Genomic DNA, 17525 nt, shown 5'->3' on the forward strand with positions numbered 1-17525 from the left:
AAAGGCGGCTCTTTCGAATGAGACCAAGATGGCTACGGTGCCGCGCACAAAATTGGAGCTACGCCTCATGAAAAATGGTTGTTTTGGGGGCCGTTTTCAGCCCACAATTCGGGCAACATCGATTATATAAATTGGCATTGTGACTAAAATACCTATCCTAGAGATGAAAAACTTAGCAGATAAAGAGCTGCTGATTTCGCAAATCACATTTTCTAAAAAGTGATTTTTGTTGCTATTTTTTGTACGAAAGACCCGTGTCCCCCATAAGTGGACGCCCCAATCAGCAGATAATTATTTTGTTAATTAATGGTTGTCAATTTTTTTGAATTAAGTACAACTTTTCTGTAAAATAATCCTGAATAAAAATGTTTACATTTTCTTCAGAGTTTTGAAGGGCGTTATTAGCATTAAATTTCCACGAAATTAACGTGAAAAAAAAAAAGCAAAACAAAAACGACAAGGAGTGTACAGTGGCGCGGAGAAAAAAAACCCCGGCAGTGAAAGGGTTAATCCCAAAGACATACATAATTTCTTGGGGTACGACATGTGCTGCCTCTGCTGCAGCCTGGCTTAAATGTGCTTTTCCATCTGATTTCAGTGAAACGGTAATAATTTTCGTTTTACTTGGCATTCATGGGGCAGAGGTTGGCTGTTCTTTCTTTTACTAGCTTGGATGGTGAATACATATGGGCAAGAGACCAGTTTTCTTGTTGGTCTGGCTGCCCAAGTTTTATTTTTTCTTTGGTCCTAAAAATTTGTACAGTGAGTGGGAGTTACTTTACGCAATGCCTGATACTAGTGATGGCAAAAATGTTTAACTTGTTTAACTCTCGTTTATATACATGTAACAAACGTGGCTAGGCATTCTAAAGAAAATATCTATATATTTTTTTCAATATTATCTCCCTTAACACTAGTGCGCTGTTCCCATTTTCCTGGAAGGCTTTTGATACCTCACAGAAGAAGAGAAGCTTTTCTGGTTGTTAAGCCAGACCTAGGTGCAAGTTTTAAGTGAGTTCAGGTCGTTAGGCTTGTTCCTTTGACGCTTTTTGTGAGGTTTAACAATAGGGGCCAGATCAGAGAGTGCAGTGTGGTTTGGCCAAGCTCTTCAAAGCCCTTTTCCCGGCTGCACAGGGCCCGTTGCCCAAAAGGCACAAGGCTGCCTGAGGACACCCCTGTTTGCAAAGTTGCATTCTCAGGCAGGAGGACTAAACCTCTTGACACCAGTTCTCGACATTTTTCTTTGTAATGGCTTTGCTCTGTTTGTGGAGAAGGTCACCTGTTACCCCCCTGCTCTTTGCTCTTTTGCGGGTAATACATGAGTAGGCAGGATCTCCATTACCCTCCCCCCTTTCCAGAAAGAACTGTTACGATTAGTTCTTTTGCTTCTGGGCTGCTTGTATAAAGGGGTGAAAGTTCCCTTGGCGAATTCATGCGGTGCTGTTGATCTAGCTTAGGTTTTGTTGCACCTGTCATGCCGATACCTTGCGCATACCCAAAGGCATACCAAAAGCACTGCCATGCACAATGTTATAGTCTATGGCAACTTGGGACAGCTTAACTTGATAGTTTTTCATAAGGGTCTCTGCTGCAGCTGAACGATTGAAATGCGTTGAGGAGCTTGGCCGCCGTGAGCTTAGGTCATCTTTAATGTATTCATGGCTGTGTTGAAGCTCATTAAGCCAACAACCCTTCACTGCTGTACAAGTTACTAAAACCTCGTTACTAGAGACACTCAAGGGGCCCAAAAAAGATGTCTCTTGTAACCAAACATTCTTACCAACACGTATGTGCGGCAGTTTAGATTCCCTTAACTAAACTAGTTTCATATCAGTATCCTGTTTTGTTGCAATATGCTAGGAACCGAGGAGGAGTGCCTTCTCGATTGGGAAGTCAAAATGTCATTGGTTCAGCTACTGTCATCAGATTCCTGTGTGACTGAAACAACAGGGACATTTTGCCTTCACAGTCAATAGGAGACACTTCTCCTCGGTGCCTGACATAATGCAGCAAAACAGGACACTGATATGGAACAGAATTTAGTTAAAGGAACCTAAACTGCCATACATACAAGCTGGTACAAGTCAGCTGCGTTGCATGAGTGTACCTGGATTAATTGTGTCTCTTATAAGTAGTGAAGGATTTACTTTAGGGACGTGAAAAAGTTTCCCTTAGTAACTGAGTGTCTCTTGTAACCATGTCTCTTGTATGCAATGTTGTTAACGTGGCAAACATAAGAAGACCAACCAAACCATTTTCAAATGTCTCCTATAACCGAGTGTCTCCTGTAACCGAGTGTCTCCTGTAACAGAATGTCTCCTGTAACCGAGTGTCTCTTGTAACCGAGTGTCTCTGGTAACCATGTCTCTTGTAATGAGATTTTACTTATTCGTACTCGGAATTTTTTTACAATTTTTTTTTTGCACCAAGATTTATTGTTCTTTGGTAGTCATGTTTGAAATCATGGGAGGACGCCATGCTTGATTAACTATAATGCAGACCAAGGTAGGAGACAGAAGGCTTGATACTGCCTCATTTTTTACTGTAGAAATGACCTAAACCAAAGGTATAGCGAGATCAGTGAGGTGTTTGCTTATAGCCAAGCTGAAAAACTTTTTGGACCTCCCCTCTCGAATGCCACCTTGAAAACAACGGTTATGGTTAATACCATTTAATATTTTCAGGCAACGTCCTGTTGTGCATTTGTGCTGCCTTACAAGGTGACATTCAAGTTTCTCCGATTTTGAGCTTCTCTGGCAAGGCAGTGCAATTGCTCTGAAGGGACAGGGTGGTAGTGTAGACAGGGAAGATTGGTAATTTCTTTCCTGGTGCAGGCCGGTCGCAGAATGAGAACTTGGTTCCATGTGACATGCTGCTGCTGCGTGGCCCATGCATTGTGGACGAGTCTATGCTGACTGGTGAATCGGTGCCACAAATGAAGGTGAGCACCCTCCCAAGAGTGGCTCGGTGTGCACCGATAGCCCTGCAGGATTTGGCAGCTGTTCACTGTTGTAGCCTTCAGCTTTCTACTGTTTTGTTGCTGCTATGCCTTATGTCGTTGCTTGTTCTCATTTCAAGATACCACCCCCGCCAGCCTCACTCTTGCATTCTTTCAACTCCTGGTGTCGACCATTGCGTATACACTGGGGGAGCCTCAGGAATTGCTACTGTGCTTAGGCTTCATATTCCAGCACCTATTTGGAAACAACTATATTAGGCATTACAGTAGTCCAAAATATCGCGCACGTCCAAGCTATTGTAGTCCGAAAAATCGGTCGGCTACTGTTCAGAAGGGTGGTGGATCGGGCTACTAGGTACAGGTTTGGCATTTTTCCAAAGGGCTAAAACAACGTGTCTTGTTTCTTCTCCGTCCATGTTGTTTTAGCGCTTTTGAAAAATGTCTGCTACTGTGTATGGAAAAAGGTTGTCGAAGGTGAAGTAGTAGTTTGAGGAGGCCAAGCTTCCCCGCTGTCTCGACAGCTGTTGACTAGAAGTGGCAGATTGAGCTGCTGAACTTGGAGTGACCAGTTGGAATCGCTGTGGGCTCATTTGACATGTGTAACAGGAACCAGTGGAAGATTTGGATCCGGAGCAGCTGCTGGACATGGAGGCAGATGGCCGACTCCATGTGCTCTTTGGGGGCACCAAGGTCCTGCAGCATACACCCCCAGCTAAGGCTAGCACTGGGCTCAGGCGTGAGTGGACTGGCCTATGTTTTATGCATGACTTTCAAACCATCTTCACGCTAGTAGGTAATTCATTTTTATATCGAAAATACAGGTGCACGATTGATGTCTTTTTAGCTCAAAACAAATTTGATGCGAATAGGAAATTTCGAAGCAAATAGTTTAAATTGTTTTTTTTCGACCAAGAAGGGGCAAACAACGTAATTCATTGTTTTAAAAACCATTTATTTTTATTATACATAAGTTCATTGTAATCATCTGAAGAGAAGGAAAAATAGGCGCTAATGTTTTGCTCTGAATACTCTGAAACAAACGCAGAGACACTAAACTCTCATCTCTGGTGGACTTGATTTTGAAAAAGCTTGTTAATTTGAAATTCAAGGCACCAGGAAAAACGTTCAAATTATCCATAAGTTCAAATTAACAGATGACCCTGAAAAACTGTCAAGAACTGCTTGCACTGCAATAAATTAGTTCAGTGAAGGACATGGGCATGATCGGCTGGTTTTGAAGTGTGGCAGTGGCTATTTTTAAATATTTCCATCAATGATTTATTGCCTGCATCCTGACTGGAGCACTGAAGCAGGACTGCTCCAAAATCGTGAAACCTTCCTGCATCTTTCACGATGCGACGCAGTAGAGCCTTTCCGCTACTACATTGTGCCCATCGTAAGTGGCAACGGCGAGCGTGAGGAGGCTTCGCCCCACAAACAGTCATGTGACAAGCACGCGGTTTGGTTGGGTTGCCGAGACGAAAAAAAATGAAGACCCAGGAAGGGAATGTTGGCAACACGTTTGAGTCCTTCAAAGCTTACTGGTCTCAAAACTTCTCTGTAAAAAGGGGGGGGGGGGGGGGGATTGCTTCACATACTACTGTTTACCGCTGCTGGCTGTGGGCTGTGGCACCGCCATTTGCTGAAGGGCATCATCTGAGGCGCAGGAGGATGTTATGGCAGAGAAGACAGCCCCTCAGCTGTTAATGCGGTGATGAAATTTGATGTTTACTCTACTTTTGTGCATTCGGGCATGTAGTTTGTGTGCTTGGGGCTACGTTGAGCACTTGTGATGTGTCACAATGCTGTTCCTGCTCAGAGTATGCGACCGAGAAATGTCTTGTGTTCCCCTATGGCCTGTGAAATGGAGCTGTTGAGGAAACTGAAGTGCGACAAAAAACAGATGGCTTTACCTCTACCTCAAAGTGTGGTCAAATATTTAGGGGAATCCCCCAAGGTGGAGTGGATTTGTAATAAGGGAGTAATTACTCATTGCATCCACCCAAGCGCAGCCATACGGCTACAAAGGAAAGCTATACAGCTTTCTCAGAAACTTCGTAGTTAAAGAAAAATTCGTCCTGATCCGGGAATCGAACCCGGCACCACCGCCTTTCCGGGGCAGTCGCTCTACCGACTGAGCTAACCAGGACGGTCAGCAGATCAGACGGTAGGGCGAGAGCGAATTGATCTATAACTCGAAGTGGGAATAGTGTTGGTCAAATATTTAGGGGAATCCCCCAGGGTGGAGTGGATTTGTAATAAGGGAGTAATTACTCATTGCATCCACCCAAGCGCAGCCGTATGGCTGCGCTTGGGTGGATTTTTTCTTTTTTTTTTTTTCTTTAACTACGAAGTTTCTGAGAAAGCTGTATAGCTTTCCTTTGTAGCCGTATGGCTGTGCTTGGGTGGATGCAATGAGTAATTACTCCCTTATTACAAATGCACTCCACCTTGGGGGATTCCCCTAAATATTTGACCAACACTATTCCCACTTCGAGTTATAGATCAATTCACTCTCGCCCTACCGTCTGATCTGCTGACCGTCCTGGTTAGCTCAGTCGGTAGAGCGACTGCCCCGGAAAGGCGGTGGTGCCGGGTTCGATTCCCGGATCAGGACGAATTTTTCTTTAACTACGAAGTTTCTGAGAAAGCTGTTAGCTTTCCTTTGTAGCCGTATGGCTGCGCCTGGGTGGATGCAATGAGTAATTACTCCCTTATTACCTCAAAGTATGTGCATGCTTGTGAAAAATGTTTAATGTTCTCAGACTTCGAAATAGGCTTACGCCGGCCCCCTTTCACAAAGACTACACCTAATGAATTCCCAGGAGTTGTGAGTTTGATTTTGGCGCTTGCAGAGAGCCAATTGACAAGTGTCAGTGAATGAAGACACTAGCAATGATGTCAAATCAACGCTTGCATGAGATGCGCAAACAGTTGGAGGGAAGCGCCTGATGGCCTGGTCTGCCTAGCAGTGCTACAAGTGGGCTCTTGTTGACAGTAGGCAAGCAGACATTATTGAAACTCCTCTAATTGGTGCCAAGTGTCCCCTGTCATGTTTTACATTTTATTCAATGCGATTTTGAGCAACTTTTATAAAATGCTGTGCAGTTAGTTTTGCGTCTAATGTCTGCTCCAGTCAGCATTGCCCTTGTCTTTCTTGCGATTTCCTAGTGGAAGGTGCAGACTGCATTTGAAACTTCAAAGTTAAATGTTAGAGCACGTCTGAACATCAATTATGATAAATTTCATACTTTAAATTGCACATACTGCCTGAAGTGTTCCGCTGTCCAGCCAGTTTTGCTGCAGCTAGGTGCCCTCTTACTAATTAATGGTGGTGCCACTGATGTGAAATCTGATATGACCCGATATGAAACTCCGGTGGTAGTTTTGTGACCAAAAGGAGCATTGAAGGACTTTGGAGATGCTAATCAGCATCCGAAATAGTGCTCAGCTGGGTAACTTGGCTGGCTGATACTGGCTGTCGAGACATTGTCGCTGTGGGCTGGCAGTAAGCTCAAAGAAGTGAAATTGAAGCTATGTGGTCAGAATGTTTTGGAGACTGGGCTGTTCACACGTTAGAAGTGCACGAGGAACTCTGGTGCATTGAACTCTGGTTTTGAGTAGGGCCATCTACAACCTCTTGCAGCACTGGTCATACCTGGATGTGGCCACTTAAGTCTAGCACTGTGTAATGCTAGTTGTTCTCTATTTATGATGAGTCTAGTCTTTACTCTTTTTTTCAAGTAATGGTGTAATGGCCTTGTGTGCTAGGAAACTGTGCCAACCATTTTTTTTTTTTTTTTGATTGCAAACAGGAATTTTTATTTGCATAGAGTTCACTTCGAGCCAGAAAACCGTTATTTGCACAGGTCTAATGAGAAGCTTTCCAACTTTTGCAACTTTAAATTTTTTTTTTTCTGTGTTTGCTTCAAATGCAGGATTTTGTGCCAGAATAGGAGTGGTTCCAGAACCCTTAATTGGCGAGGGGCCCAAAAGGTGATGAAAAAAGTCGGTGGAGGCAAGGCTTCTCCTGTACTCTAGAGCTGTAGCTGACTGTAGTTCCCTCTGGTTCTGGTCTCCTCCTCAGAGTTGAGCTCTCAGCCCTTCTTGCCTAGCTGGCTGCTGCATTAAAGGTGTTCTAGGACACCTTTTGCCGAATGTAGTTTTTTCCTGACTTGAGACATGGTGAATGTTAGCCTGTTCTTGCCCGTTGATGTTTGTTGCACCTTTCAGCATCGGACAACGGGTGTGTGGCGTACGTGCTCAAGACTAGCTTCGGAACTGCCCAGGGCAAGCTGCTGCGCACAATTCTCTTTGGTGTGAAGCGGGTGACGGCCAACAACCTGGAGACATTTGCCTTCATCCTGTTCCTCCTCATGTTTGCCATCGCAGCTGCATCCTACGTCTGGATCAAAGGTGACCTGGCGTTCTTGGCAGAGTTCCAACTTGGGTTGTTGTGGGATGTAGTCCTCTCCTTTTCCTATCTGTTTTTGTTGCCTGGTTTGCATCTTCTTCTGGCCAAGATTCATGTGTACATTGGCCAGTCCCCGAGTTTGGAGAGGATTGTATAGGAAAAAAAAAAAAAATAGGCCATCTTGAATTTGAGAAAATGCTGTAGTTGGCAAAACGAGGTGCCAGTATTCCTCTGGGGACTTGGATACAAACTTTTGCAGATTCTTTGTAATGATGTTTTTGAATCACAGTCGATTCTTGCTACAGTCAGCCCGGTACATTGCAATATTACTTTTTTTTTTTTTTTTAATAGAACTGTTGAAATGTCCCCTAGCATTTTTTGCATTCATTGAACTCCCTTTCAGCACATTTTATATATATATATATATATATATATATATATATATATATATATATATATATATATATATATATATATATATATATATATAGGGAGGGGGTTGAAGCTCGAATGGGTCCGGTAGGTCATAAACTTGAAGTAGGTGACACACGGTGGAAAAAACAACACTTTAATCCGACGTTTCGGCCGGGGTCCGGCCTTTGTCAAGGAATGTAGAAAGAAGCTGTCGGTTCCCATTTCTTATATACATGCACAATCGAAGACAGTGGCTGGTCACGTGTTCTTTGATTGTGCATACACAACACAGGAAGAAAAAAAGGCAGGCGGCCAGGCCTGCTAGCTACTGCATATTCATGGAGGAAGGAAACAACTTAGGAGAGGCCCTTGCCATTCCCAATGCATTGGAGAAAGTGTGGCGGAAGTGACATCAAAATTTAGGGTTAGCCAAGTCGGGTCATTAGCAACGGCGACGCTGTTGCTATGAAAACTCGGGTCACTAGCAACAGCGTTGGTTAAGGGCCCTAGGTACGTGAGCGTCGCGGAGAAAGGGTAAAGGAGGAGGAGAGGCGTTGCAGCGTTCGGTCGCGGCGCGGCCTCGCCGGCTTCAAAAAAATGATGTCAGGGCTTCTCCCAAGTTTTCCTTCCTCCATGTGCATATTAAACCACAGTTTTGTGGTGGCGCTGGGAGCTGGCACTAGATATGCTGATGATGATAGCTACAGCACATGGACTATAGACCTCTGCGTTTTGGGCTCCCTGGGCGCTGCCATATTGTTCACTGGACAGTCGTGTTCACCGCGCTTAAGCACTTTGGAAGCGGCAGCGAAACCGGTTTCCGACTGTCCAGAGAGGAATTTCGACAATTTCCGCAAAAGTCTATATGCACAGAAATAGCGATTTCTGTTTTACGCGATTTCTGCAAGCTGCGGCGCTTTTAATTTCGTAATAATGATGTTCCCATGTTTCTAGATTATATAAGAAAAAATAAAATGCATGCGTTATTCTGAAATATATGCTATATTTAAATTCTGAGGTAATTTTACATTGGAAACATAGCAAATCTGCGAGGGTTCTTAACCAATTCGTTAATGTGGTGTTCGTAGTAACGAGATTTCACTGTATTTTAAAATTCTTCTACACACAGTTTCTTCCATGCAGTCCCAGCCATGCATTCATTCCGGCATGAAGTGTGAACAGCAGGCTGAACGCACGACAAAAGACTGAGTTCAGGTCATCTGGTTGCCTTCATCTGAGATAGGCGGGAGCATCCGATTACCAGTAGTTTTGATTCTTTTGGCATTCAATACCTCGCTTTGCCACTGGAGTGCCACGTCCATGCTTCCACCGATCGTATCCGACGTAGCAGTTTCTCTTGCAGTAGCGGTTGCCGGATGCGCGGTTGAAGCGGTCGTTCCAAGCTCTCAGATAGTGCTCTGATCTTGCTTCGTTCACCCCTGTGTTATCGGTGTCTCGTTGGAGTGCTAACAAAGGGTGGATAGAATAGCGAAGCTCCAGTGCTCATGCGTGGAACTGCTACCCAAGAAGTACTACTGTTTCGAACTTTGTCAGTCGAGGATGGGAAAACGGGCTCTCACTGCATTCACGAACACTGGGATGCGACACCCCCACGCTCATGGCCACTGCAGTGACCAAATCGTCTCAGAAGTAATGTCCTCAGTTGTGACAACATCTTTTCCGTATCGCTGGGCATTTTTTAAGAACCTGAAGTCCAATCTTGCTTGCACTTTGTAAGCTAAGTGGGCAAGAAGTCTGATCTTTATTAATTGCCTGTTCTTGCGTAAGGGTCTTATCGAAATGGTCGTAACTACTAGTGCGCCGACGTTGTGCAATATGTTTTTAATGATCTTGAAAGTTGAAGTAAAAGAGTTAAAAAAAAAGTTTAAAAAGCATCAAAAGTGTTTTTTTCTTTTTAATTGTCCTCAGAGATGTTCATTGTTCGCTGTTTTCTTGAAATTGGCGCTAATCATATCTCTGTTGAAACGTTACATAAATATGAGCTTTAGATGTTTGATCGACAAGTATGCTGATAACAGTGCAGAATTATTGCTGCTCTGCTGTTAACCGTATTTGAGAAAAAGGCCTGCAAAGTAGGTAAAATTTCGTTTCCTGGACCGATTTTGAGAAATTTTATAAAAACAGCTCCGTTACCCAGAAAAGAAAAAATTAACTGAATACAAATAAAAACATACATATATTTAGTTAGACAATTTTCAGCCATCTAACTTTATTATATTTTGCATAGTTATAACCAAAGCTGGCCAAAACAGCAAAGGAGATAAGCGCAGCACTCTACCTCTTCGTCATTTTAAATTCTCTGTACCTCGAAAACATTTTTGGCAGCAATACCAATTGCAGATATCTTCTTTTCAGTCGTCAGGTAACAATATATAAAATTTTAATGTAAATATAAAAGGTCGACCAACATGCTTTGTTTAATCTTACGGGGAAACACTCAGATAATCAGGGAATTGAAGAAAATCCGCAATTTTTTGTTACATTCAGGTTTTCGTTATGTGCAGTTTTCACATAAAAAATCACATTGCAGAGTTAGAAACCATAGATACCCTCGTCCCTTAATGTCATTAACGCATAGAAACTAACACATAGAGACTTTCTGTGATAGTGCTGATAGCGTGACTGTGGCAGCCGCCGCCACCTCCGCCTGGTGTTTGATTTGAGGTAAGCTAAGCGTAACAACACCCAGCGAGGGCTGCAGGTTGCTGCAGGGAGGGTTTCGCTAGGATGTGTGCACCATAATCAAACTTCTGGGTTGGAGATAACCACCTCTGTTGCCGTGCTTTATACATCAAATTATCAAACATTTTGAACAAGTTAATGATTCTCATTGAATTTCATATTTAGATGATCCCGAATATATCAAACTCAAAAGGGATTGGAAATAGTTTGATATAATATTTATAGCTTGAAATATAAAATTTGATAAGTGTTGCATAGCAGGAACGTGCATTGCGCGGGTCGATGGGCGCTCGTGATAGGAATCGTTTATTTGTACCAATCAGCCAGCTTATCTAGCATGACTGATAGAGAATGAGGGGAAAAAGGGTCAAGGGAATGCTTACAAAACATGCACTTTGAGTGTTTGCTAAAGTGATAGCATTTCCAAGACTTCTCTTCCCTTAATAATAAAGTCGCTGTATTGGCTTCTCTGGGTGTTTTGGAATATCGCAGTGTCTGTGGTGTGCGTAGCAGTTGCCACTGATGCAGGTTCTGCCTGCTCCAGCTGCAGACAGCTCAGTAAACTTGTGTATGACTTAGAAGCAAAAAATTTGTGGGGAAGACGCTTAAGCTCCATATTTAAGAGTTTGACATGAGAGCATTAATGGCCCCCACCCGCGACTTTTCTTGCCGATCATTGTTTGCGTACATTCACTTTGCTACTAGCTTAATTACTCATCTCCTAATTTATGCCTCTGACATCACGTATAATAATTACCTCATTGCACATTGGATACGCACTCATTAGCATGCAGTCGTGAGCTACCACATTGCGTGAAAAACCATCTGAGACAGATATAAAGCCTGGCTTTGACCAGGCTGTATGAATGTGCCTGCATGGCCTTATGCCAGAGTTGGGTGTCTTACTTGGGATGCAAGCACCCGGTGGGCTTGATTTCCATATCAGAAAAGTGCTCGCCTCATGACTTCGCCTCGAGAACCACCTGAATCACCCTGACTCACACATCGCATGCACATGTGGCACATGTGTAGCTCTTTTCCAAGCCCTATTTATAGTTTGCATGAGAAAAAAAGGCGTCCGACCCGTACTGTGGGTGTCTTTACTGTGTCTGACTCTGTGCTGGGTGTAGTAGTGGACGTGTGACATTTGACTACCCCGTCGTGCTGTCCCAGGCACTGAGGACCCTACGCGAAATCGCTACAAGCTGTTCCTGGAGTGTGCGCTCATCCTGACATCTGTGGTGCCCCCTGAGTTGCCGATTGAGCTCTCCCTAGCAGTGCACACTTCCCTGCTGGCACTCACTCGGCTGGGTAAGACCTTGGCTGCGCCATTTTTGTTCTGTTTTCTTGCGAAGGCGCAATACTTCTGCTAGTGTTTCGTTTTGAGTGGCACTGCATAAGCTGTCATAGTGCAGTACATGTGGTCGCCGCCGTTTCTTTCTTGCCGAGATGCATGCATTGTGATGCTATGCATTCGTAGTTGCACGTTAATTCCTTGTTTTGCTCTTGTCTCGTATCTTGGCCATGGGTGCCGCTTTGGGAGCAAGGTGCCCATGTATTTTACGATGTTAGTGCGTCTTAAATAGCGCCAAGGGGTTAAAACCTCCAGAGGCTTCCACTGTGATGTCCTACATACCACTTTGAGATGTTAAACGTTGTTAACCAAACCTTACGGTAAATTTTTTATTTTTTTTCATATAGTGGGCTTATTTTCTTAGTGATTATTTTCAGCGTATTTGCATTTTAATCTGCAAGCCCCCTTGCCGAGCTGGTGGGCTGAGTTCTCAACACCTGCCTTCATGAAACTCATCCAAGCGAAAGCTTTTATAGTGAAAAAATTTTGTTTGAAAGCTTGTATATTAGAATATTGTGTGACCAGAAATTGGCAGTGGCAGCATTGGCCATTTCAGGCACAGGATGACTTTCCTTTGGCTGACACAGGGACTGCTTATCTTGGCATTGTGCACATGCAAGTCAGTTTTCACAACACCTGGCATGGTGTGTGGAAGGTGTATTGCACAAAGCCTGGAGTTGGCCGAGGCAAGAGAGTCTTGCAGCCGTTTAATTTATCTTTTGATACTGTCAGCTTTTTTGTTCTAATGTACTATAACAGAAATTGGGCACAAAATGTCAGAGAAAGAAATATGTAGTGTAACTTTATAAAAAGTGATTTGGCGTTAACCATAATTGTTGTAGCGGGTCCCACAGGAAGCATAACAAGCTGTTGGGCAGGAAGGACTACACCCAAGCAAATGCTTGAATGGCGAATAGCCCTGCCTTACTCTCTGTACGTGAATAGCCTGTGGCTCTCTGCAGGGGTGTTCTGCACGGAGCCCTTCCGGATCCCATTTGCGGGAAAGGTAGAGATCTGCTGCTTTGACAAGACGGGCACCCTCACTACAGACAGCCTGGTCGTCGAAGGAATCGCAGGGCTCAAGTGAGTTGCATTGCTTTTACAAGTGCCCTCTGTTTCACACTTCTTGGGGCTATCCTCAGAGGGCTACTCTCTGCACCATCCCAGGTGGCATTTCTGCTGTTGATAGTACACTCACAAAGTGGGAGGTGCCAAGTTGGAAATATTTTCTCGGTGACCACTGATTGTGCCTTGAAACAAAAAATGCTGGACAAGCTGGCATTGGAGCTCTATGGGATGGCTTAAAGTAATATATTAAAAGCGGAACAGTTTTAGATAGCTCTAAAGGGAGTGGCTTACTTTTCGAGGCTAGAGCTGGGTGCTTGAGGACAAAATGACTGGCAGAAATTGGACACTATCAATGACATTTTCTGTTACTGCATGCAAGGCGAAAGAATGGTAGATCATCTTCTTACGGCTGAGGAGCACTTCAACCCTGAGTGCGGGATGCCGCCATGAGAGTTCAAGCAGCACCGTGGATTCGGAACAGCCAGGGCATGCTCAATTATCCAAAACTAGATACAAATAAAAGCTGACAAGAGGTGGAGAAGGTCAACAGAATAGTTTAGAAATGGAAACGAGACGGGCATTTAATTTGAAGATATTGTGGATTAGACTAACATTACTCCACACCGTGTCACCTGCAGACCATTGGTCTTATCGAGCGCACCAGTCGCGCTCTGACAACTATGTTGTCCATGTACGTCTCGTCTGGCCATCGCAACAATATTGACAGTATTGAGAAGCTACGTGACAGCTTTTCACTGCCTCTCTACAAAGGGGATGCTAATAATTATCCACGTGGAGGCCACTGGGAAAGGTCTTTTTCCTGCATTGACGATGATGATGATGAGACAGCCTGCATGGTCTTGATTCAAAGGAGTTTGTAAGGAATTACTTGCTTGGCAGTGTGTGGTCGCAAGCCTTATGTATGTATCTCCTTTTCACAACATTGATGTAAAAGATATGGATACTGGTGCTGTAGCACGTTCATCTTCGAATCTGTACACACTCATTGTGTGTGCCTTGGCAGTTGCCTTCATGCTCACACTGTGTATTAGTTCCCATCGGCTGCTCCAGCCCGCCGTGGTGGTGCAGTGATTAGGGCACTCGACACTGTGCCCAGCTTTTTGATGGAGGCTAAAAGCTAGATGCCTGTGTGCTGTGCAATGTCCGTGCATGTTGAACCCCAGGCGGTCAAAATTTCCTGAGCCCTCCACTATGCCATCTCTTATAGCCTGAGTCGCTTTGGGATGTTAAACCCCCCAAACCAAAACCAAACCATCTGCGGCTCCCTTTGTGAATCATTTTTTTGCATACATGCACTTTGCCACTCGCTTATTAATCACTAATCTCATAATTTGTGCCTTTGTTGTTTCAGACAAACTATTTAGCATACATTCGTAAGCTACCACATTAGTATGTGCAAGGCTTGGAGGTATTAATCCCCACTTTAACTAACGTGCTTGTGTGGCCTAGGAGTAGTGGGCCTTGCTTGGCATTCAAGGCTTCTGGAAGGGTTTGATTTCCACCTGAAAGCAGCTGCCTGAGTTGGCGGCTCCTGCCAACATGGCCATGTCATGTGGTTGCGCGGCATCACACAACCTGACAGCATGAATCAATGCCTGACCATGACAACGTGCTGGAGCCAGGCTTCTGATTTTTCGCTCACAATGCTGACAATGCTGAGGGTGTCCAAAGTCCTGCAGAAAGGGGCCTTTAACAGTATCACCTTAAAAATGGCCAAGTGCCGTGTATGCAATCACCTGACACATTTCCGAGATTCCACTTTGCATGAGTCAACCTTGTTTCCAAAAGTAGGCACTATCTGAGGAACATATGAAGATTTTAGAAAGGCGTGAATATGGGCTGCTTCATTATCTGCTGTGCAGGGAGCCTATTGAAAGCATTCGCACGCTGCCACTACTGTGTGTGTCACAGGCGCTGCACTGTGCGTTGCTGAAGACCGTGTGTGCTGTGGTTTGTATGTGCGGCAGACAGGCTGCTAGCAGTACTTTTGAACAGTTGAATCGGTTGTCTGTATTGCCTCCACTTTCATTTGGCACAAGAGGGAATTTCTGACTAGTACAGCCATCTGAGAAAGCCTGATAAAGGGGACCCTTTCTTGCAAAGCGGCACCATGCACCCATGCTTTATAGCTGATAGAGAGGTGGTTCGCTGAGCTTGCATAGAGAACTGTTTCGAACATGGGAAAGAACTTGCACAGATAGGATTTCTTGGTTCTAGCCACCAGTTGCTGCATAGTGAAAGCAGCAATAAGGGGAAGCAAGGTAGAAACACGGGGGCTCTCTGGATATGGAGCTCGACTGTTTGAGCCCAAGGATGAGGCGGCTGGTGAGGATGAGGGCTCAACACCAGCCGCGTCAGCCGTGTTTGTGAAATGCAAGACACCTGTGTGTGTGTGTGTGTGTGTGTGCGTGTGTGCGTGCGTGGACACGTGTGAATTAATTTTTACCACCAGGGGTTCTTGATACCCCAGGAGAACCCCAGGTGGTCAAATTTAATCCACAGCTCTCTATTACGGGGGCTTTTCTTAGCCCATGGGTCATGTGACGTTAAACCTCTTATACCGCATCGTACCATGCCTTAGAGTTGCTGTATTTTCGTGATTCTAAGCAGCACCCCCCACCCCCCACCCCCCCCTTCACCCCTAACTTTGCAAAAATGTTTTGAAAAGAAAACAAAAAATTGCGTGCGAATTTAGCACCTCCTTTTTTGGAGGAATAGAGTCGAGTGGGAGTCATGGGATACCAGAGGTGGTACAATGTCCGTGATGCAGTCCCCAGCATCTTGTGTTGCTTCATTTCGACGCTACACGACAGGGTCGAAAGTGACCCCAATCACTCTGTGTGTTGTCACATGGATATAGAATTGGCGGTCATTCGGCAGATCTTGGCAGGTTTCGTAGGCATCATGGGTCCTTGTTGCTTTGTTTGGCATCAACTGTTTGTCATCCATAACAAAAGTTGGAGCGTTTTAAGAGGGTTAGCCAGCTGTCACAGCTTAAACTTCCAGCGCACTGTAATCATGTTTGCGGAAGGTGTTTGCCAAGTTTGTATGCCAAATTATTTGACTCACTCGTCTCGTCGACATATAGACGCAAAAACGTGTTTGGGGGAGAGAGGTGTTTTATATTTTCTTAAATCTAAATCCCCACCCCCACACATACACATACTTTTGGCCTTACAGTCATGAAAAAAAAAATGAAGGTGCTTGGAATTGAGTAAATAGGGTACATTCATCTTTTCCAGACTGGGCAGTTTGGGGTTCTCACTGGCAGCCAGGCTCACCAGTGCAACCTTGTCATAGCTGTCAAGTCGGCATGCCTGGCTGATATGACAGATTACAGCATCGTTTGAGGCCTTCTTCAAACATGACCGCAGACTTCCGCTCTCAATATGTGTTTAGACATGGGCATAAACGCTTACATTTTGTCAACGTGCGATATGTGATGCAAGCATGCAGCCTTTAATGTTTTCTGCGCAGCGGAAAGGCAGATATGCTTTGGAAGGCACTCAGAAATATTCGAGAAGCTCCACATGCATGCATAATATCACTATCTTTATTAATTCAAAAGAAGAGCTTTCCAGTGGGGGAATTTGGTCAGAATGTAGTGCTTTTCACTCAAGTGCACGTTCTTTACAGAAAAGCAGATACGATATACTGCTTTCATGCCAACCTCATTTTGTGATTTACCGTATTTACTCGCATAATGCTCGCACTTTTTTTCGCGGAAAATTGATGCTACGTTGGGGGGTGCGATAATTATGTGGGGAAAGTTTTTGAGTAAATGTTTTGGAGCGCTAAAAGCAAATTTACATAGGTGCAAATCGGGGATTCTTAGGCCAGCTATTGTAAATATAACCAAAACATTACTTTCAAGCAGAACTTACCCTTGTTATAAAAGTACAGAGTCGCCAAAAGCACAAATCGCTAAAGCACTGTATTTGCCGCACGCAGACTCATCACTCCCCGCGTTTCATGATATAATGCTCACAGCAGACCGTACAGTTCTACTCTTGATCAGAGACTTGACCTGGTACGTGGTTCCTGCTCTCTTGTGTATCTGTGTATATCGTAGCGCGAAAATTCTTGAAATGGTAAACCAAATAGCCCCCATTGCTGCTTTGCTTTACTTGACCTGAGCCAGTGTCGACACTGCAGTCTCCAGTAGTGTACTACGCAGAACTCGATGCTGAAGTGCCTGCTGGCAGCGCGATTGCTATGCTGTAGCGCGTACTTGAAAGCTTTCAGCAGCTGTTTAACTTGTGTACTGCCCCATTGCGATGCGGCACCAATAACACGGCAGACGATGGAACCAAGCAAGTAACACGGACGGAACGAAGGAACAATGACAACGAGGCGCAGAGACACCTCGCAAAATGGCAATGACTACAAGCATCATGGAGGTCAAAAATAAAAAAAAATAAAAAAAAAAAGACGAGCATAACATGATGATGATGATGATCACGCTATCGCCGTCTGGTAGCACGTGCACACGAGGCCAGCCAGGTTCAGTAGCGCTCCAAAGATGTCGCTTGCTACTACTAGCAGACAACTCTCGTGATGGTGCGATGAATATGCGAGGAAAAAAATTCAAA

At 44.5% G+C, this 17525-nt stretch overlaps 1 protein-coding gene and 2 non-coding genes across 4 annotated transcripts in view; 2 read left to right on the top strand and 1 right to left on the bottom strand.

Moving 5' to 3' along the window:
* LOC146183215 (endoplasmic reticulum transmembrane helix translocase) overlaps positions 1-17525 on the top strand; it is a 196061-nt gene that overhangs the window by 29768 nt on the left and 148768 nt on the right. For both annotated transcript variants that reach the window (XM_084609087.1, XM_084609088.1), the window contains exons 6-10: positions 2835-2941; positions 3566-3695; positions 7193-7375; positions 11664-11801; positions 12807-12927. In XM_084609087.1, the coding sequence (XP_084465213.1) occupies positions 2835-2941; positions 3566-3695; positions 7193-7375; positions 11664-11801; positions 12807-12927 (679 nt within the window). The remainder of the gene's footprint in view (positions 1-2834; positions 2942-3565; positions 3696-7192; positions 7376-11663; positions 11802-12806; positions 12928-17525) is intronic.
* TRNAS-GGA (transfer RNA serine (anticodon GGA)) lies at positions 5035-5108 on the bottom strand. The gene has a single exon. It is a non-coding gene; the product is annotated as a tRNA-Ser (tRNA).
* On the top strand, positions 5503-5576 carry TRNAS-GGA (transfer RNA serine (anticodon GGA)). Its single transcript has one exon. It is a non-coding gene; the product is annotated as a tRNA-Ser (tRNA).

Source organism: Amblyomma maculatum, chromosome 7 (assembly GCF_055883805.1).
Source record: "Amblyomma maculatum isolate TAMU_Amacu chromosome 7, ASM5588380v1, whole genome shotgun sequence".
NCBI lineage: Eukaryota > Metazoa > Arthropoda > Arachnida > Ixodida > Ixodidae > Amblyomma > Amblyomma maculatum.